A 23,864-nucleotide genomic window follows, 5' to 3' on the forward strand; every position below is an offset into this window, starting at 1 on the left:
ATGGTAAATTTTTTATTTTTACATAATTAAATTATATTTAACCTACGAAATAAGAAAAAAATGTGAGGAAAAACAATACAAGAAACGAGACCAACAAATAATTATCATACAAGTTATGTTTATGCTTTTTTTTTTCAAGAAATAAGAAACAAAAATAGTTACCAAATATATTCATATTTATATTCCTTAAAATTTAAGAAACGTGAAACAATAAATTAGAAACAAAGAACAAAAAAATAAAAACGTTATCGAATGATCCTTTAGGATACCACCATCCTATTGTAAGGCGGTATCAAATGGGCCTTTAGGATTCCACTGTCCCATTGTAAGGTAGATGGACAATTAGGAAGACTCTTATTGTGATCTACAACATCTTTGTAATCAAGTTCAACGACAAAAGATAATTTGAGCATCAAACGTAAGTTTAAGTCTCTACTTCTTTTTTCTTTTTGAAAGCTTATAATCTATAAAATTAAGAGCAATTAGATAATCTTTTTCGATTCCCTCCTGCTGGCATGTGTATATCTATCCTTCAATATTCTTGTTGTGCATTGTCGTGCACTTCAATTTCACATCAGACATAAAGAAGTTTGATGGAAGTTTTTAATTATTTTGGGTTATTTCTTTAATTTAGCCCATCAAAATAATAATAGCAAAAAGAAGAAGCAGAAGAGAGAGAGAAAGAGAGAGAGAAAGCGATGGGAAAAAAGAGGGTAATGCGAGTGGGAGATTAGAAATGAGGCAGCGAAGAGAGGAAGACACTCGGTGGGGGAGAGCTGCTACTGCCAACTGCTACACAACAACGCAATCTCTGTCTCACACTCACACTCCCAGCAGGCAAGCAGCAGCACCACCAACAATCCCATCCCTTCTAAAATTTCAAAATCAAAGCGCGATGTCTTCATCATCAAGAACTGTCCCAAACGGGGTCCACCCTCGCTACAACCCCAGATCCTCCTCCTCCTCCGCCACTTTCAAAGGCTGCTGCTGCTGCCTCTTCCTCCTTTTCTCCTTCCTCGCCCTCTTAGTCCTCGCCATCGTCCTCGTCGTCGTCCTGGCCCTCAAACCGAAGAAACCCCAATTCGATCTCCAGCAAGTGGGTGTCCAGTACATGGGCATAACCAATCCCAATCCCACCACCGCCTCTCTTTCCCTCAACATTCGGATGATTTTCACAGCCGTTAACCCTAACAAAGTTGGAATCAAGTACGAGGAATCCCGGTTCACGGTTATGTACCGAGGAATTCCTCTTGGGAGAGCCTCCGTTCCGGGATTCTTTCAAGACCCTCACAGCCAGCGCCAGGTGGATGCCACCATCGCCGTCGATCGCGTAAATCTCCTTCAAGCTGACGCTGCCGATTTGATCCGTGACGCCTCCTTGAACGACCGTGTTGAGCTCAGAATACTCGGCGACGTTGCTGCTAAGATCCGCCTCTTGTCCTTCAATTCCCCCGGCGTTCAGGTACTTCTCATCTCTACTTTCTCTCTGCTTCTTTCGGAACTTCCATGTAATTTCCTCATTTCACGCGTACCGTTCTCTTTGTTCCTTTTCTTTCTTTCTTTCTTTTTTTTAATTAACTCTTCGAAATTAATTTTAATGCTACTTTTCTTAATTTTAAATGCACAATTATGAGTAAAAACTAGAAAACCCTTAGGTGGTTATCCTACATTGAAAATTTTCCGTTATGGAAACTCGTTTTGTTTAATATTGTACTAGCGCACTGTAATTCTAAAAGAAACAATTCAAATAGATTGAACTCGAAACTCACTGACCTTGAGGGATATTTGCTAATTAGTTTTCCCAAGTAAAAATAAAAATAAAAATAAAAATAAAAAGAAAAAGAAAAGAAAAGAAAAGAAAAGAAAAACTTGTCAAAACCTCCTTGGGAGGTAATCTTTGAATTTTATGGTTGTATTCGTTGTTTTTTTTTATAGCAAAAACTCTTTTTCTATTTTGTCCTTCTTAAGTGGGTGGTATACTTGAGAGTTAAGGATATGGATGGATCTGATATGGACCTTCTGATTGGTGTATTTCATTGTTTTTGTTGTTTTAAAATTTCAGAGAATTTTTATATATTCATATATACATATTTCAGAACTTCTTTATTTTGGTTGGGGACAGAAATTGAGTTGTAAAAGGATTGTGAAGAAGTTTATAGTCGGATGAGTATAGAATAGTGACAAATGAAGAAAGTCAAAAAAATAGAAGGAAAGCGACAACAAAAACGAGCATTTTCTTCTTTCGTTTTTGCTTTACTTTCACGCCCATTTTTCTGAACGCATTTTCACTTATTTATTTATGTTTTTCTAATTGTTTCAAGTTATGATATTCAATTAGCTTCTACTGAATATCGCTTCTATTTGATACAGACATTGGGTTCAAATTGTAGCGTGAATAATATAAAACTAAAAAGGGGTACATTTTTTAAAAAATTAATTTTCGTGTTTAAGTTTTGCATTTGGTTTTCATTTGGTCCATACTTTTTTAATGGTGGCACCCTTGCTAGTGGTATGCACTTTTAGTTTCAATTAATTTATTGATTTTATAATATTAAAATTTTATTTTTGTAATTTGAATTTTGTTTTAATTTTAGTTTTTAGATTTCAAATTTCACCATTTTAATCTTTATTAACTGTGAATTGTAAATAAAAAATAGTAAAAAACTTAATTAATTTTCAAATTATAACCGTTTGATAACTCCCTTAAAAATTGAAACAAAAATGGATTTTTAAAATAACATTTAGAAACTTATGGATCAAAGGATCAAAATAGGTAGTGTTTCTCTTTTTCTTTTTGGACATTGGTGCTTAATTTTCGATTCGCAATCATTTAGTTTTTAAACTTAATAAAGTTAAACCAATTTTTTTTTATCAATTTTTTAAACATAGTTTTCATCATTTCTGAGGTGAACTAAAAATCAAATTATTAATTACTAAAGGAAGCCATTTCATGATTTTTATACAATGAAGGTTTACAGTTTTGTGTGGTTTGTTGCCACATGCTATTTGTTTACAACGGTTGTCTTTCTCAATCGTAACACCTAATGGATTGTTTCGATTAATTTTAGGAAAAAAAATGTTTTTCATGTATTTTCACTTAAACATTTTAAAAAATTTCTTAAAATAAAAATACACATGGAACATTTTTTTTTTCAAAAGTGTTTTATGTGAAAATTTATTTGATTTGTTATATTTTAAATGTGTTTTTATACTTTCAAATTATAATAAAAGAATTTTTCGTGGAGGTTTTAATAGGAGTTGGTTAAAGATGAGAATGGTGGTCGGAGATAGTCAACGATGGTTACTCTAAAAGGATAACTAGAAGTTGGTGACAATAGTCGTCCAAAGTCAGTCGACGACAATCATTGAAAAACGATTATTATTGGTAGTTGCCCAGTAACGGTCAACGAAAAGCGGTAGACGTAAGTTGATCGACAGTATTCACCAAAAAACGATCGAACGAAAGTTGACAGGCCACGGTTGCCGAAAATAATCAATGAAAGCTAGCCGACAATGGTCCCCAAGCAATAGCCGAAAAAGTTGGTCTGCAACGCTCACAAAAAAAAAAGGTTGTTAGTAGTTGGTCAACAATTGTTATCAAAAAATGATCGATGAAAATTGGCTGACAGCGATCACCGAAATGTTGTTGAAAGTGGACCTACAACGTTCCCAACTTTCACCGAAAAGTGGTTAACTAAAGTTAGTTGAAAATGGTCGTTGAACAACAGTGGACGGATATTAGTCGACAATGGTCTCTAAGAGAAACTATCGACAAAAATTGGTCGATAACAATTACCTATAAGTAGTCGATGAATGTTCACCTACAACAGTCATCGAAAAATGGTCATCAATAGTTACTCAACAACTATTGTTAGAAAAGAGTTGATGAAAGTTGGCCGACAATGATAATTGAAAAAGGGTTGACGAAAGTTGACCCTCAACGGTCATTGAAGAATAGTTGATGTATGTTGGCTAAATCGAAGAATAGTTGATGTATGTTGGCTAAATCGAAGAATAGTTGATGTATGTTGGCTAACAATGATCATTGAAAAGCTATCGACAATAGTCACCAATGAACAACAAATAAATGTTCACTTGCAATAGTCATCGAGTAATAATCGACAAAGGTTGGTTGATAATGATTAAAAGAATTGGTCAACAAAGTTGGCTAACAATGGTAACTTAAAGACATTCAATGAAACTTACCTGGCTATAGTCACTGAAAAATAGTCAACAAAAGTTGATTAGCAATGGTGACTAAAAAGTGATCACCAAAAGTTCGCGAGTAATGGTAATTGAAAAATGTTTGATGAAAGTTAGTCGTCAACGATAATCGTAAAATAGTCGACACAAGTTGGCTAGCAACAATCATTGAGAAATGGTCCACGAAAGTTGTCAGCAACGAATCGACGAAAGTTGGTTGACAACAGTTACCAAAAACCGTTTGACGATAGTTGGCAGACCATGATTGTCTAAAACTAATCAATAGGGGTTGACTAATGGCAATATCGAAAAACGATGATTGAAGGTTGATGGAAGTACCTGTCAAAGGTTAACCGACAACGATCATCAAGAAATGATTGTCGAATGTTAGTGAAGACAATCATCGAGAAATGGTAGCCAAAAGATGACTGACAACAATCACTGAAAAGTAGTTGTCGGAGGTTAGCCCACAACGACAACGAAAGAAATAGTACACGAAAGTTGATTGTTAGCGATTGGCGATGGTCGACAATCGCTAACGATCAACGAGGATTGATGGTGTTCCAACGAAAACAACCAAAAAACAATCATAAATGATGTCGTCAAAAGTTTGTTGACAACGATCGTCGAAAAATGGGGACAAAAGAATATGAGCATAGGTCATTGAAAAAAGGTCGCTGAAAGTTGACAGGTGGTGGACATAAAAAATCGTTCTTTAGAAGTTGGTCAACGATGGTTGAAAGAAATTGTTGGTGGTTAGCTGAGTGTCGACCACGATTGATGAATAAACAGTAGACAAAAGTTAACCATAAGAGTCGACAAAGAATTGTACCCAAAAAGACAATGAACAGAGGTTTGTCGATGACGATGAACGGTGGTCATAGTTGTTTTGCGATGGTTGCCAAAAAACGACCAATCGAAGTTTGGCCGATGACAATTATCAGAAAGGAGTCGTCAGATTTTTGCTAGAAGTGGTGGGGAAAACGTTAAACGCAAATTGAGTATTCACAATTGTGTGAAAAACGATGCTCAGAGGTTTATCGACGACAGTTGCTACATACAGTAATTGGATGTTGACCAATGATAGTCAACGAAGGTGGTTATCGAAGGTTGGCTAGCAAAGATAGCTAAAGGTGGTGGTTAGGGTGTTTCATACAAATTATGGAGATTAATTATTGAACACTAAAAATTCATATTTCAAAAGTTGGTTTTAGGTGTTTATCCTAAACTACGTTATTTTATAAAGGTTAATTTTCATAGATATAACAAAATACCAAAATATTTACGATCCGTCTAACAAAATCAAGTAACCCATGATATTTTCATAAATTCTAGGTTTGGCCTTAAATATTATCGACAATTTTTTACTATTGTTTCTTTTTCTTTGCGATTTATTCATTTCATCTTCATATTATTAATTTTTTCATATTATTTCTTCATTTTCTTCATTTATCACTTGTTCTTAATCGTGATTTCTTCATTTCCTCTTCTAGAATTTCTTCCTTCTTTAAGTTTTCACTTATTTCTTTTTTTACTTCATATTCCCACTTGCTAAACGATCTTCATCATCTCTCATATATTTTCTCTTTTAGATTTAACCGATCGTGTACAAAGATTTACACAATCTTGGTACACGATCTTAAACAAAAATTGTTTAGATCTTGGTACACGATTGTTTAGTTCTTGGTATGCGATCATGTACCAATATCGAAACGATCTTGGTTCGCGATCGTTTAGAAGAAGAATTACATGCGCTCGTGTGGTTGGTGTTGATACTACCTACATCATCATGTATCATTTCGTATACGATCACATATCATTTCCTACATGATCCATTATCATGATCGTTTAGAAGAAGAATTACACGTGCGCGTGTAACTTGTGGGTTTTCTTCGTTTTCAAAATTGTTTTACACAGTGTCAATATTTTGTCGGTTTGTTATATTTTTAAAAAACTCCTTTTATAAACTCATTTTTTCAAAATCCATCTTAGATAGTTTCAAAAATATTTAATTTTTTTTTAAAAAAACAACTTATATTTTAATTGAATCGTTTGAGAATGTAATTTAAATACGCTCTAAAGAAATTTAGTGATTAATTTAGATGTTAAAGTAATTTTTGAGTGATTTTTTAGAGCGAACATTCTAATTCTAGAGGATACACAAAGCTCTATTAGCTTTTGACTTTTGGGCTGCTTTTGGAAAGGTATTTTAAGCATCTTAAAAGCCAATTCAGATGATCTAATTTTAAGTGCTTCAAGATTTAGACAGAGTTATCTAAAACTTTGCTGTTTACCCATCAAAATAAATGGTAAGAATCATAGTTTAGAAATTTTTATTGACAATTAGGACGTTTAGATTAATGTATGTATTTGTCGATGTTGTATCTAGTATATAATACTTAAAAGGAAAAACAAGAAGTGAGAGAAGTAATGCTGACAGCTAGTTTTGAAAGTCTCAAGTTGCATTATGTAGGATGAAAGGAACTTTTGGATCGTTCCTAACCCCCCCCCCCCCCCCCCCCCCCCCATGTGACTTTTGAATCAATCTCTCTTCCCACCTCATTTCCTATTCTTTTAACCATACTATATTATTTTTAATACCATTCAATTATTCACATTGCTTTTTTCTTTTTGGGAAAATGTATAGGTTTCAGTTGATTGTGCAATTGTGATTAGTCCAAGAAAGCAGTCTCTCACGTACAAGCAATGTGGTTTTGATGGCTTAAATGTATGACACTCGCCCCTTCTCTCTCTCATTTTAGATTCAAAATCATTATTCTCATTCATTAGTTTCGTCTTTGGATTATTTCAATTTGATTCTAAGTGGAAATTGGGGACTAGATTGAATTCATCAAAATTTTTTGGAAAGACGAAACTAATAAATGGATAACATTGAAAAATGATTTATAGAAGAGTGTAATTTCTTGGGAGAGACTAGAAGAAAATGTAAAACACAATTTTATTTTTCTATTGAGAATATTAACATTTGAAAACGTGAAAAATCAAATTTATGAATGGATTAGAAACGTCTACACTAAATATACCTCTCAATGAGAAGAGAACGTTTGATATGGTTTTTAAACTTTGAACTCTTCAAGAAATTTATATTAAAAGGAATAAAATACCTTTTCTTTAGTAACATTGATGTTGTATTTACTTCAACACTACGAAACTTTTTTTTTTTCTCCATGTGGTGGGTTTCCGGAGGAACATGATGCATATCCGTCCAGGCATCAAGTGGACTAACTTTACAAGAAAAAGAAATGTTTATAAGTGATTTACTGAAATTGATTTTCATATAATGATTTGGCATGTTGGGGACTGATTCGAACGAAAAGTCACTTTTGCAATTTTCATACTCACATATCATTCAACATCAATTTTGATGACATCAACATTGCACTTAAAGTGTTAAATTAAATTTATTTTGTCTATTTTAAGATATGTTTCTTAGTTGGTTTAAAGATAATCTACAATCATAATTGTAAGATCATTACCATCAATGTTTTGACTTAGTTTTAAAAATGTTTTATTATATAATGAGAAGTGTTTTGAACTATGTGTGAAATAAAGAAACTACTATTGCTAGTGTTTTTGTTGTAAAATTGTTTTTAGATTTTAGGAGTTTTTATAATATCAGTAAACATAGTTCTTTTTAAGAAGCTGAAAAATATCTTTAGTAGATAGATTTTGGATGAAATCTTTGATTTTTTGTTTTAAAAGGTTAAAAAAACAATATTTGTCTTACTATAAAACATACATGGTCACTATCGAATTTAAAATATAAATCGAAATTTTAAAAGTTACAATAATCCTCTTAAATTAAATAAATAAATAAAATGTCCATGTTGTTGGTATATGAATGACAATCATCTATCTACATTCTATAGTTTATGTTTCTCCATTCACTGCAACGTAGGTTCTAGAATTTACACTTTTCCATGTTTCATAATTTTTTTTCTACAATTCTTTACCATTTTCTTGATCTCCCTTCTTTTATTTGTCAATTTAGAATTTAAGACATTCCCAAGTTATCACTAGATAAATTAGGGTTGGTGGCATGGATAGAGATAGAAAGTGCATAAAAAATAAAGTGCAACCGGTGAATGTAACATATGATAGAAGTGATTTAGTTTTTTTTTGTAGAGTAAGAGGGATTCCTATGTAGTTCCAATCATTTATTTTCATTAATTGAACATGCAATTGATTTATTCGTGTGCACCAACTTGCTTGACACACCTTAATCAGTTTCCTCAAAGGTAAATAACTAGCTAAGAATGAATAGAACGAGTGTCTTAACTATTAGTTAAAGCAATTAAGCAAATCCTAACTAAACTACACACCTTAAGTCCTATCGGGTTCAAAAAGAAATCATATGAGACTATTGACATGTGCATCAAGCTTTAAGATTCCTTTGTGTGATTAATTAGTGACAAATCCTAACCCAATTAATCAGTAATCAGAAATTTAACTAATTGCTCATATAACTAGACATCCTAGAATGAACGTGACAAGCCATAAATCGATTAGAAGGAGGAATACATGCTCATGGGAGAGCCTATAACATAATCATGCATTTAGAAGTTAGCATGGTTTCACACAATACCAAAATCTCAGGAAAATGCAAGGTTCTTACATCTTATAGACAAGAGGAAGAGGAGAAGTCTAATTCTTAAGCTACCACTCAAAATAAAACTAAAGTCTACTCTTAAAATGCTAGAAAGAGGGAGGAAGAAGAGAAGATTTGATCAAACGTGTCCAGAAAGTTTATTTTTGTCGACGTGATGATGATCGTGGATAAAAAACCTTCCTACCAACGTTTTTTTCGTAGCAAAAAAGTCTATTTTTATCGACGTAATGATGAACATGGGTAAAAAGACCTTCCTGCCGATGTCTTTTTGGCAAAAAATGTGATTTTAATTGGTGTGGACAGTTCTACCGACATAAAGTCAACAACATGGGCGAAGGAAAAGACGACAGAGTTTCGGTCACGAAGCGTGCCCACGAAAGGGAAAAAAAAAACGTTGGCAAAAGCTTTACCCACTGTTTTCTTAAGATCTATCTACTTTTCTCTACTTCGGCAAAGACCAAAATTCTTTTAGTGTGAAGACTTCTCGTTCTCCATGCTTCCCAATAATTATTTTCGTTTAACTGTACACGAAAGAAGATAATATATATAGATAACGAGTTGAGCGCATCTGCACTGCAGAATGGTGCAATTGCACTCTGGTCATGAGGTGCATATGCTTTGTTCGTTAAAATCTGGACCGTTGTTATGCTCTAAGAGTAGCATCCTTGCACTCCCTTTTGTTGCTGCTCTCGACCTTTGAGCACGTAGCATAGTGCCTAGCAAGCGTCGCGACACTCGATTCAGGGGCTTTTTTTGTCTTTTTGCTTATCTTGAAGCCCCAGTGTTTGTTTCGACTCTTGATAGTTCTAAATCAACCCCGTACAGCACAATAGCACATATCTCTTTGATATGCGTGGTTTGCTCCATAATCTTACAAAATAGGCATTTACTCACATTATAATTAACCAGCAAAGCGAATTAAGGATAGATACACATTTTATTAATTACTTAAATTATAATATGAGCTAGTTTAAAAGATATTTTTCTGATTTTAACATAAGAAAGAACGGTGGATTTTTAAATAAAGAAACATAGGACAAACTACAAAATTTAACAAAATCTTTTATAGAGATGATTGTCTCCACTAACTTCCTCTTCTTTGGAATCAATGATCCCATTTTTTCACTGTCGGTTTCTACGCAATTGCTTTCACGCCGAGTCTGATCTGATTGTTAAATTCGTCGAAAACATTTTAGGAATCTAAATTAGAATCAGAATGGAGGGAATTTTGTGGTGAAATGGATTGGGTTTAAAAAGCAGAGAAACACGATTGTGTTTCGACGATACTCTGGATACCATTTTTTAGTAGAAGATGTTTACAGTTTTTCATTAATAAAACAATTGGTTTATGTTCTAATCGAAAACCAGTGTTGTCATTTGCCGATCTAAAAGCTACTAAAATTTCCTTCCTTATTCTTTTAATTTCAAATTTCTTTTTAAAAATTAAAATTAAATTTCTTTCTGGTTCCGCCTTGCTTTTTCCTTTAATACAAAGTGAACATTGTTCAATTTTATGATTTTGCTCAATTACATGATTTCTAATCCAAGTGATTATAATTTTTGTCAGTTTTGTTGATAGTTCCAAAATAGTACTTAGAATCGTTATTGAAAATTTTGTTGCTTATGGATAGTTGTGGTGATATTACTATTAATGTCTTCCAAAAGCTGACAGATGTTTATCGGTATCTATTAGTGTTAACAATCGATGAAAGTCTATCAATAGAGTGATTGCAATCTCTTATTATCACCTCGAAAGACTAACAATCAAATAAATTTGTAAAAAAAACCTAATCAATGCTACCTATACTATAACTTACTATAAGTGGAAAGAGGACAATGCTTAGCAACCCTTGGCTTCAAGAATGTCTTAGAGGGGTTTATGTATTGCGTTTGCAGTTAAACGTAAAGACGTGTATACAAAGTGGATAAACATAGAAACAGAAATTAGTAGAGATAATTCAAATTATAAAGATCTAGCATAGAGACTAAGACTCCACCCATTTATTAGATTGTTCGTTGGCTTCTCAAGTATGTAGTGTTTACTATCACTCTCATTGTCACATTTCCACTCGAAACATGTCTCTCCCTCGCGTTTCTAGCATGAACGCAACTCGGGCGACTCCAACCCTCCTGAGCGAAGTGCTAGAACACTCGGACTTAAACTTAGACTTTTTTCTATTGGATTTTATGTCCTAAAACTCGTAGTTTATAATTTAAAATCATATTTTATTCAATAAAATTGTTATTGAGAATATGTGTTAGTAAAATTGAAGACTATAATCTTCAATCCAATAAACTAAGGTCCTGAGACTATCTTGAGCAAACTTGAACTTTATGTAGAGACATAAACATAGATCAAGTTCAAGTATATAGCCTAAACGATCTATAGTATATAAATAAAGGTTGGGCACCTTATTCATAGACCCTATGAATACTGCTCGTTTTGTAGTTAGTACAAACGATGTGATCACTACAAAAAAGGGCTACTTCGACACATTTTTTACGTCGAGATAGATAACGTTGGCAACAAACACTATGTCGACGCAATAACGTATGAGTCAGCAGTTGTCATCTTTCCCGATGTTGTATTCAAGACGTCGAGACTGCGTACACCTTCCCTGACACCATGCACCTAAACGTCGTAGAAAGGTAACATTTAAATAATAATTTCCCTTTATTCCAACGCCATGCACACCTACGTTAGGAATTTGTTCGCTATTCTCGACGTCTATGTTGACCACGTCAAAGAAGAGGTAACATTTTAATTCTAATTTTACTTTTCACAATGCCTTAAGTGAAAAGTAGGGACTTATCTCCACTAGTTCCGATATGTTTCACTTATGGCGTCTAGAGAAGTGGGGATCTCGCAACGTTCACGAGGTGCGTTGGGAGATCCCCTATAAATATGAGTTATGTGTTCACAGAACATAGAACTTAAAACAAAACAAAAAGAGAGAGTTAGAGACCGAGAGAGGGATCCATCCCATCTGCCTTTGTTGTCATCGTCTGCTGTCCACCTTGTATATAAGTTTATGAAAACTTTTTCTTAAATTTTTTACTTTTAATTTTCAGCTCACAACTCTAAACTTTTAGTGTAGAATCGAATGTTGGAACTCTAGTCCCAACCCACGCTAGAAGGTTCTCAATCACTCTCTGGGGACGAGATATGCGAGATCGTTTTGGGTAGATGACCAAGCTACTAAAAAGGTCTTGATTGGGTCCCCAAGCCTATATCCCGAAAGATGCCTAAGTTCTGAAAGACTGCTGGCAGTTCTTCGTCTTCATCATATGAGCAATAGATGCATGCTAGAGAGATTAGCAAACTAAAAGCTCGCCTTGACAATGCTCAACAATTAGTTAAAGAACAACGATTAACATTGGAGTTGCATCAACAAATGGAAGAAATGAGGAAGATGATTGAGGAAATGAGTCAGACACAGAGAGGACCTTGATCACTTGCGGTATGTGTTTTTAACATTTTAAATTGTTTAATTTTTATCGATGATATATATCTAAATTTACTTTCATGTTATTGAAGGTGGGGAGCTAGTGGGAATATGACATCCGTGGCGATTAGGAGAATTAATTTTTTTTCTTTTTCATCTAATTTCTAAACCTACATATTTGTAATTTTTGAATATTTTGGAATTCAATATTAATATAAATACGATTTGGTATTTTAATAACTTTTTATTAATTTTGTGTTAGTTGTTTTTTTAGAATTTGATTGAATTTGAATTGAATTGGAACTCAATAGATTACCTCACAAAAAAATTAAATATAATAACTAAAAAATATAAAATATTTTTTTCAACACACAAATGGCGTTGGGAATGAGTTCCTATTTCGATGCATAAATGACGTCACACATACCTGTATTACCGACGCGAGAAGGTGATGTTGACATTACCCTATTTCTGTCGTTGGGACATGACGTTGAAAATAGCCCTTTGTCGACGTGAATTGTAAGTCAACATTGCACGCGTCAGGCGAACTTCATTCCCCTACTTGCGACATCATGTCTCGGTGTCAGGAATAGGGTAATGCTGACGTTACCTTCACGCGTTGGCAATATAGGTATGCCCGACACCATTTATGCGTCGGAATAGGATCTCATTCCCAACGCTGTTAGTGCGTTGGTAAAAATATATTATAATATTTTTTAAAAAATTATTGTATTTAATTTTTTTGTAAGGCAATCTATTAGGTTCTGATTCAACTTAAATTCAATCAAATTTTGAAAGAACAACTAACACAAAATTAATAAAAATGATTCAAATACAAAATCGTATTTATATTAATATTAAATTCCCAAACATTCAAAAATTACAAATATATAGGTTCAAAAATTATAAGAAAAAGAAAAAAATGCTAATTCTCCTAATCGCCGCGAACGCCATATTCCCACTGACTCCCTACCTACAATGAGATGAAAATAAATTTAGATATATTGATGATAACAAATTAAACAACTCAAAAGTTGAAAAATACGTACCGTAAGTGATCAAGATCCTCTCTGAGCCCGACTCATTTTCTCAATCATCTTCCTCATTTCTTCCATTTGTTGGACATAAAACTTCGACCTTCTTTTCTATTCTTCAATTAATTGTTGAGCATTTTCAAGGCAAACTTTTAGATTGGTAACCTCCCTGGTGTGCATCTCTTGCTCATATGATAAAGACGAAGAACTGCTAGCAGTCTTTCGGGACCTGAGCTTGGAGCCCCAACCAAGACACTTTGAGTAGGCCGATCGTCTACCCAAAATGGTCCCACGTATCTCGTGTCCAGAGAGTGGTTGAGAATTGGGGTGGGTTGGAACTGGAGTTCCAGCATTTGATTTTGCAGCAAAAGTTTTAAGTTTTGAGCTGACAATTAAAAGTAGAAAATACAAGAAAAGTTTTTCATAAACTTACATGCGCATCTGTGGCAGCCTGAGAAACAAATTGTCCAGTCATGTTGGCGTGTGTTTCTCTAAACAACTCCACACATCCACTGGCTGACCTCGTCATTCAGCAAGCTCATGTTGTCATTGTTGGAACAACTTGGACCCGCTACTTTAATTATAAGGTTGCTTCGCTCTAGCAGGCTTGTTTGTCCTTGATTGCTCCTACATGAAACAGTCAAAATGTTACATATAATGAAGAAAAATGAATTAATGTCAATGGACATTAAAAATGTAACTCACCTGAAATTTCTGACCAACTTAGTGATCACAGAGGAAGTGCTAATCTTTGACACGATTCACCAATCTAGGGGGTGGGTTGGGACGTGCTATTTTAGGATCACTGAACTTCTTAAAACGCCTATGGTTGTCTCTTCTAAATTCTTTGCACGTGTTGACGATTAATGCTCAACAAATCGAGTAAGTACTCAATCTATGAAATCAAGCACAAACCATTGCTACAAAAGGAACAAACATATATATTATGTTTCTAAATATATACGTAGGTTTAACATATATGTACGGTAATTTAAAAACTTACCTGTAGACCGCCCTTCAAGACCTTGATGTACTTGAAGTAACATCAGCCCACATAAGGAAGCAGACTGGAAATGTATCTTGCATTAACACCCCGATGGTGTTGCTGAAGCGAACAACATGTGGCGAGATCGGCTTATCACTCCTAGGGCGATGGAAATTGAGATCTTCTCATTCTGCAGTACCTATCTCTTTAACTCTAAGTTCTTAAAGTACTGTCGTCCCCTAGGAGTGCGACTATTGGGTTGAGAGGTATCTACGAAAACAGAACACTATCAGGCACGTCCTATATACGTTTACTTTTTAACCACTTGAACAACTTTCCAATTTGCACAATTTTTTAGGTCCTCGAGTTAAAACACTTGATGTGCCTGGATTGCGAGAATGACCGGTTCCTTAGCGAACCAAAAACGCGGCGTGTTGATTGATTTGTACCCTAATTCTACATGTGTTCTATGATTTTTGTTATTGTCTGTGTCAAACCATCTACACTTGAATAGTCATCACGTTGTCCCATCGGATATTGAACGAAAAGAACTTTATCTAATACACCGTAGAAATTGTTGTTGCTACTTCCGCTGCCACTGTTTTCATCGACTACCATAACTTTACTACCTTGTGTAGTACATCGAGAGTCACGCTTTATTGTGTGAAATCGTACCCCACCTACAATGCATCCACTGTAGGACGTAGCGTTATGTAAAGGTCCCATCGCAAGTAAGAATAAATCATGAGAAAAGTTCTCTCTCACACATTTCTATAACTTGAAATTGATGTAAATGAATATGAATTATGAAATAAGCATATACCAATTCTCAAATTCATAAAATGCTCGTCGATATCTTTTAAATAATAAGTCAGAAGCGCTTTGAGCTTGACGACGTATCAACCTTAAGTGTTTTCTAAAGTACATAATTGTGAATCTGTATGACGACAATAACTTAACAAAAACTTAAAATAGCCAGTGAAGTTTAAATTTAAAAATGCGTACTTGTGGTAATCTCCTATTTCATCTACATTATTTAGGATGTACCAATGAAATAGGCATTTCTTTTCCTGCAATAGAGCTGGTGAATATGAAGCATCTAATGGTCGTACCTTTTGCACGAACACTTCAAACTCACCAATTACTTTGTCATCAGAAATGCTATCATCATTTCATTCATCTCAAGTGAATCAAATTTCAATCTCACTTAGATATTTCAAACAAAAAATTCTCGATTCATTCATCAGATATGCTTCTGCAATAAACCCCTTAGAACGTGCTTTGTTTTGTATAAACTGTTTCAACGTGCGTAGACTTCTCTCAATGGAATACATCCAACTATAACCAACTAGACCAATGACTTTTGCTTCATATGGTAAGTGATTTTGAAGCATCTAATGGTTGTACCTTTTGCTTCATATTCTTTTCAATTTACACAATATGATTATGATATCTACTTGCAATTGGTCCAAATCACTTATTCGTATTGTTCTTGCACACAAGTCACGAAAAAAATACCACACAAACCACACAAAAAACCACACATTTTTTGGTAGATATGATCGAACACCAATAGGGAGAAGTCGATGTAGCAAAATGTGATAGTTGTGTATTTAAGACCAATTTTTCCGTCTCTGTCATTCACACATCGTGAAATATCAGAAATGAATTCATCAAAAAATTTAACTAATTTTAAATATTTGTAAAAATGCAACTCGTTCACTGCTAGTCAACATGTAACTTGCATGGGGCTTCACCAATCTGTTACCGACTTCTATCAGGTGTAGGTCCAACCGAGTATCCTTGTGGTATCTTTTGTTTTTCCTTCAATGTTCAACAATATATCGACTAAGTTGTCTTAAACGTTCTTTTCAATATGCATTAAATCTAATTTATGACATATTAGTAATCTTGTCCAGTAATGAAATTCGAAAAAAATACTTTTCTTCGTCCAATTTAGAGCTTTCTTTCTTTTCTTATCTTTCAATGAGAGATGTTTACTCATCACTAGAAACTCTAATGAATCTAGTTGTTCCAAGATATCATGAACATTAAGTACAATTGGAGAAGGCCTATGCTCTACATTTTCATCATGTAGCTTACTTCTACGCCAAACATGGTTCTTTGGAAGATAACACCGGTGTTCCATGAATGATATTTTTCTCTTATCCCGATTGACGATCTATCTCTCATGCATATGTGACATGCCTGAAACCCTTTCATACTCCACTCGGATAAGTCACCATACGCCGAAAAGTCATTAATTGTCTACAACAAGGTTGCATACAATTGAAAGAGCTGAATGGTAAGAGAACCATACCTACGCACACCAAAAGTCCATGACTATTTCAATTCCTCAATTAATGGTTGGAGGTAAACATCAATTTCCATGCCAGAAGTTTTGGATTGAGTATGAGCAATGACATGAAAAATTCGTACTATTTCATGCATTTCCAAGGTGGTAAATTATAAAGAATTAACACCAAAGGTCACATACTATATGAGGTACTCAGATTCCCAAACAGATGAAACCCATCAGAAGCTAATCCCAAATGAGAGTTCCGAAAATCTAAAGCGAACTTAGAAAATTCACAACCAAAATGAAACCGTCTCTTTGCATCAGCTGAATATCTCTACACATCCTCTCTTTCAATTTCTTTATCCTTAGGTCATCTCATGTAAGATGAGTTCTCTTATGATACAAACAGTCGTTATAATCTCAGTACCAACGGAAAGTGGCACAATACATTGTGCAAATTTTTGTTCCTTTGCTAGGACTAACCTTGAATCAAGGCTTACCATACGTTGGACAATGTTACAAATCGCCAAATTCTTTCTAGTATGATACACAATCATACTTACACACACGAATAGTCTCGTATGTCAGGCCCAAGTCACGTAGTTTTCGTTTGGCTTCGTAGAATGAACTAGAGATAGTAGTACTACATATTGAAAACGCTGCTTTTAATAGTTCTAATAACATGTCGAATGACTTTTTACTTCAACCGTTGAGAACCTTGACATGCATCAACTTAACCAAAAAGTTCAATGAAGAAAATTCCAAACAGTCGAGGTATAGCTCACTAGGTGCTTGATTTAATAACTCCTGAAATATGAAGCATACCCAACATTTCATTTTCACTAAAAGAAAAGTGACCTTCTATGACACTTCATTACAAGAAAAATTGAGAGGAGAGAAGAAACAATTGTCATAATATGTCAAAATGTATCTTTTTGGCGGGAAAAGACGTTTTTGGAAATTTTTTTCGTGAACAGTTATTTGTTATCATAAAAGGGTTTAGGATTTATTAAAATAATTATTAAAAAAATCCCCAAATTTATTAAAATAATTTATTAAAATAGAAAATCGCCAATTTCTCAACCCCTCCCATTTGTGAGCTGCACTTCTTCCATTTGCGTCTCCTGCCATTTGTAAATACCTCCTCCGTCTTCTTCTTCGTCTGGCGACTATTTGACGTCAAGTGACTCTTCGGCATCCGACCACCGTTTGACTTCTACCCAGGTTCGAGTTTGGTCGACGTTCAACTTCTGCCCACGGTCCGACTTCCACCGACCATTCGTCTTCCATCGACCGTCCGTCTTCTGCCACAGTTCGATGTAGGCCTACTGTTCCACCTCTATCCACACTTCAACGTTTGCCCAATCTTCTGGCTGCAGTTCGTCACTGGAGTTCGCCGCCAGTGAGTTCTTAACCCGTCCCACTGCACCTCACAAATCTAGACTGTTTCTTATAAGTGAGACACTCGTAACATGGTTAGAAGTCACAACCAGCAAAATATTTTGTGACATAAACAAAGAATTACTTTTCATAAACTTTTAAAATCAAGTCATTCCATGTTAGCATATTTAGAAATGGTCACTTATCATGTCAAAGTGTGTAGTTTGTATTCAATATTTGACCATTGAGATGCAAAAAGATAATAGGATTGCTTAACATAGGTTGAGATAACCATCCATATGATGAGAGAAATGGAAGTTGGTATTTAGGTATATTTGCATCTTCACTACAAATTGTCAATGTCCTTTAATTGTTGGTGCATTTATTCTTCGTCCTACCTTTTGTTTTTAAGTACAATTGATTTCACATCTTTGGTTCCTCCCTCCCTGTGCACAATCCCACAAGATTAAAATCCCACAAACCACCTAGTGGAGGATAAATTTTGTTTGAATGACTTTACTAACTCACCTTGCTCTAAACAACCAAGCACGGGTCTCATTATCACTATCATTTATTATATTTACAAGTTTGGTTCGAAGATTTAAGTGTCCAATATCATTTTTATGTAAGTTGTAGGCCCTTTTTCTACTAGTGAGAATAGTTCATATATGGGGTGTTTTGGTTAAGAATAGGATTATCATTTTTACAATTGGCTTAAATGAAAATAATTAAAAAATGTCACATATATGGTGTAAAAGGAAATATGTATGTGTTATATTGGTTAGTTTTTGAATAGGTTTGACTTTTTATTACTATATAAATAGGTGTTTTAAAGTTATATTTCAGTATATAATTTATGTTACAAAACCGACAAATACATAATACAAAAATGTAAAATATACAATTTACTCTTGTTTTAAATGTTTCAATTTGATCCTTGTTTAAATAGAACGAGTGTTACTTTACCACGCTTATATTTTCTTTGAAAAGTCACTAAATTCCTTTTAATGCAACCTCATTACTAATGCAATCATTATTCTGTGTGTTCTTCTATCTTGTAGTGGGTTCTATATGAGATATGTGTATAATAAGATGTAGTTACTGATTCATTTTCTTGAGTTGTCATCCATCTCTTTTGTAACGAGGTTTGTTTAGATGGCAATTATAGAAGATTTAATGTTTGTGACATCTACAGAATGGACAAATTATGGATGATGGAAAATAGGATGTCTAGAGAATATGATGTAGGAGTCGAAAGTTTTATTCAATTTGGTTTGTCTCATGCCAAAGGTTCTAATTCGATAAGATGTCCATGTTTGAAATGCAAGAATTGTTTACTTAAGGATGTCTCAATAGTTCGGTATCATTTGTATGCCAATGGAATTGATAAAAGTTACAAGATATGGTTCTGGCATGGTGAAGATTTAAACTCAGAGACTGTTAGCAGTAGAATGGAAAATACAGTCGATGAAAAATATGAACACGACAATTTGTTTAATACAGTAAACATGTTTCAATCCACTCATGACCAATCTTGAAATAAATTCAATTCATTTGATACTATGTTTGATGATGCAAAGAAACCCTTATACTCAATATGTAAGAAATTCATGAAGTTGTCAGTCCTTATAAGATTGTACAACTTAAAGGTTAGATATGGTTGGAGTAACACTAGCTTCTCTGAATTGTTGTCCATAATAAGTTATCTCCTACCTGATAACAACGAAATACCAACTTCTTTATAAGAAACGAAGAAAACACTAGGTGCCTTAAGATTGAGTTACCAAAAAATTGATGCATGTCCTAATGATTGTTGTTTGTATAGAAAAGAGTATGCAAACTCCACAAAGTGTCCTAAGTGTGGTTTGTCAAGGTCGAAGATCAATAAAAACTCAATAAGTGAAAACAATGGAGTGGCTGCCAAGTAGATGTGGTATTTTTCAATAATTCCAAGATTTATAAGAATGCTTAAGAACTTAGAGAATGTTAAGAACTTGCATTGGCATGCGATGGATAAAAAAGTCGATGGTATTATGAGACATCCGGCTGACATTCCATTATGGAGGTTGATAGATCGCATGTGGGCAATCTTTAGGTCAGAACCAAGAAATTTCCGTTTGGGTTTGTCGACTGATGGAATTAACCCATTTGGAGATTTATTGTCGAATTATAGTTGTTGGCTAGTTATTATAACAATATACAATCTTCCACCATGGTTGTATATGAGAAGGAAACATTTGATGTTGATAATGTTAATATCAGGTACGAAGCAACCGGGATATGATATCAAACACCTATTTAGCACCCTTAATTGATGACCTCAAAATTTTATGGGAAGAAGGAGTTTGGTGTTTTGATGCATATAAAGAATAATATTTCACTTTGCGAGCCGTCTTATTGTGGACTATCAATAATTTCCCTACATACAATAATTTATGTGAGTGTAGTGTTAAAGGTTTTAAGACTTGTGCAATATGTGGAGAAGAGACTACTTTAATCAGACTACAACATGAAAAAAAAATGCATACATGGGCACATGAAATATTTGCCAAGATATCATCCTTACATAATACAGAAAAAGAATTTTGATGGTAAGCAAGAACGTGGAAATCCTCCACAGCCCTTGTCAGGGGAGACCATCTACTTTAAACTCAAAGAAATGATACTTTCATGTGGGAAAAAGTGTGGCAAAAATAATAACGAAGATGGTAATGACTATAGGAAAAGAAGATCAAACTTCTTTGAACTACCATATAGGAAGAACTTGCATGTACGACACTGTCTGGATGTAATGCATATTGAGAAGAATGTATGCATGAATATAGTAGGAACATTGCTTGATATACTAGGAAAAAGTAAAGATGGGATGAATACTAGACTTGATTTAGTGGAGATGGATATAAGACCAGAATTGGCACCGATGGTTACAGGTAATAGAACTTACATACTTGCAGCATGTTATACATTGTCAAGAGAAGAGAAGTGTCGATTTTGTAAGATTTTGTCTGAAATTAAAGTTCCAGAAGGGTATTCATCAAATATTAGAAGTCTTGTCTCTTTGGATGACTTAAAACTTAATGGCCTTAAATCGCATGACTGTAACGTTTTAATGCAACAATTGCTTCCAATTGCAATACGCTCAATCCTACCGAAGAATGTGAGATACACTATAAGTAGATTGTGTTTTTTCTTCAATGCGATTTGCGCTAAAAGTTTCTCCATAACAAAGCTTGATGCATTGCATAAAGATATAGTTATGACTTTATGTAATCTTGAGAAGTATTTTCCACCCTCTTTTTTCACAATTATGGTTCATCTTGTTGTTTATCTTGTGAGAGAAGTAAAACTTTGTGGTCCTGTATATTTGTGGTGGCTGTACACATTTGAAAGATACATGAAAGTGTTGAAAAGTTTTGTTCGTAATAGAAATCGACCTGAAGGATGCATTGAAGAAGCACAAATATGTGAAGAGGCTGTTGAATTCTGTTTGGATTTCCTTTCTGGATTAGATCCAAATTGGTCTTGGATCGCTAAATTTAACAAACAAACTGATAAACCACTATATACGAGAACATATGTCCGACCCTATATACAACAATTGAAGCATGCATATCTTCACATTTTACAGAACATTGAAGAAGTATATCTATGTATAGAGTATGCTTTCTTATGATGCACCAACACCATTAAGTTACCCTTCACAACATAATTTTTATTTGTTACCTATTTTGTAGACAACATATGAACCATCTAAAAATTGAAAACCCAAGAAGAGCAAAAAATGAACAATGGCTACAAGTTGAACATAATCGATCATTCGGTGCATGGATACGAGATAAGGTGAATGAATACTTCAAATTGTTTGTTGTTTTATCATTATTGGTTACCAGTCCCAACACTATTTTTTTAATAGGTGATGTGTGAATTACACGAAGGAAAGGTAGTCTCGAACACAATACGATGACTTGCACATGGCCCTAGTTGTGGTGTAATGACGTATGAAGGGTATATGATTGACAGATCTTTTTATCACACTAAATCTCGTGATGACCATCAAACTATTCAAAATAGTGGGATTATGTTAGTGGCAACGACAATGCAGGAGTCTAGTGTGGAGGACAAAAATTCAGTCGTTGATGACATGTCTTTCTATGAGATCATTGAAGACATTTGGAAAGTTAGTTACAATACGTGCAATATTGTTCTTTTCAAATGCAAATGGGTTGAAAATAAGACTGGTGTTCGAATAGACGTTGGTTGACCTTAGCCAAATTGGACATCCTTTAGATTCCTTCATTATTGCCACACATGAGAAACAAGTCTTTTATGTCTCAGGTCCTGTTGATGCAAGATGCTTGGTTGTTGTAATGCCACCACAAAAAGACTTTCCATACAAATGTGCTAATGATGACCTTGAAGATATGTTGCCACACTACCCCCCAGTCTCAAAATGGAATACAACAAGTGACATTGATGAAAGTGGGGATACATACACTAGATCTGACTGTGAAGGCACATGGGTTACCACTTGATTTTCATAGGTATGTAAAGTAATTAAAGTCTCTTTGGATGTCCTTTTTTGGTTATGTTTCATGATAATGATCTTCATTGTTTATTTGTAGGATAAAGTCATTTCGAAATACGAACCCTACTATTATGAAGTGAAAATATTTCATGTTGAAGACTTTTTTTTACAACTTCGAACATTATTAAGTCTTTTATTTACCATATTCAAAGTACTATGTGTTCTATTATTGTTAGTATGAGTTAATCATGGTGTTAGCGTGTAAGAACAATTGTTACTTATTTCACAGCTAACGTTTGAGATCTTTTGAACTATGAACTTCCTTTTGCGGTTTTGAAACTAAATTTTGTTCTTACTATTACATTAGTATTGTTATTAACCGTTTCTTCTTTTACTATTACATCAGTATTGTAGATATGGTTGATTCGCAGGATGTTACTACAACAAACGAAAGAGGAGAAAGTAGTACACAAAAAAGAAAATGTAGTACAATTGAAATGAAGGAAATAACTCGTGCTATGAGTGAGGGTCAAAGATTAGTGATTGAGTACAACGAGTTGGGTCAACCAATTGGTCAAAATGCAACAAAACTGAAGAGTTTCATAGGAACGGCTGTAAGGTTCCATGTTCCCATTGTATAATTTGATTGGCCTACGGTGCCAAAAGAAATAAAGGACAAAATCTTTGAACTAATAGAGGTAACAATCGCCATCAATATTTCAAGTTTGGTAAACTATCCATTTCCATTACTATGTAACATGTTATGTGAATATTATGTAGGCCGGATTTGTGGTAGACCCTCAATCAAAGAAGATTATCATCCAGAACGCTGGTGTATGCTTTCGTCAATTCAAGTACAGATTGACGACAACATATGTCTTGCCATTTTTGGACGATGTTGAAAAATTGAAATTCCCGTCGAATGAGTACTCCTTCATAGAACAACAACATTGTACTGAGTTTGTTGCATCTCGGTTGAAGGAAGACTTCAAAGTAAGTATCACGATTCCGATCCTTTTTGAAACTTGAATTGCGATTTTATAAGCTCCATATACTAATTGATTAATGTTGTATAATGAAATGTAAAGAAAAAGAGTGAAAATGGGAAGGAGAAGCGGAAGCAACATAAGTACAACCACAGAACCTCTAGGAAGGGGTACGCGAATCTTTTGGAGGAGGTTGTAAGCTGATTTTCTTTATATATTTTTAATCTTCTATAAGCTGTTATAGGATTATATGGAGTTGGTAAACTAAGGGTATTTGGTAGTGTTGTTATTCATTTAAAAAGGTGGCTATAGATTTTTATGTAATTCTAAGATCTTATTGTGTTATGGTTACTCTTCTGCCACATTTTTTAACGTT

At 34.2% G+C, this 23,864-nt stretch overlaps 1 protein-coding gene across 1 annotated transcript; it reads left to right on the top strand.

Annotated features, from left to right (window-relative positions):
* The first annotated feature begins 453 nt into the window (after positions 1 to 453).
* On the top strand, positions 454 to 7,210 carry LOC103489700 (uncharacterized). Its single transcript, XM_008448969.3, has 2 exons — positions 454 to 1,462; positions 6,851 to 7,210. Exons 1-2 carry the CDS (start codon positions 737 to 739, stop codon positions 6,935 to 6,937), a joined length of 813 nt encoding a protein of 270 aa, XP_008447191.1. The 5' UTR covers positions 454 to 736; the 3' UTR covers positions 6,938 to 7,210.
* Positions 7,211 to 23,864: the final 16,654 nt, after the last annotated feature.

The sequence above is a fragment of the Cucumis melo genome, chromosome 1 (assembly GCF_025177605.1).
Source record: "Cucumis melo cultivar AY chromosome 1, USDA_Cmelo_AY_1.0, whole genome shotgun sequence".
Classification (NCBI taxonomy): Eukaryota; Viridiplantae; Streptophyta; class Magnoliopsida; order Cucurbitales; family Cucurbitaceae; genus Cucumis; species Cucumis melo.

What these genes read in the sequence shown, in the direction of transcription:
- LOC103489700 (XM_008448969.3), top strand. Translation starts at nt 737, where the DNA reads ATGAGGCAGCGAAGAGAGGAAGACACTCGGTGGGGGAGAGCTGCTACT. An exon ending in TCAATTCCCCCGGCGTTCAG is followed by an intron (nt 1,463 to 6,850) that starts GTACTTCTCATC and finishes GAAAATGTATAG; the next exon opens with GTTTCAGTTGATTGTGCAAT.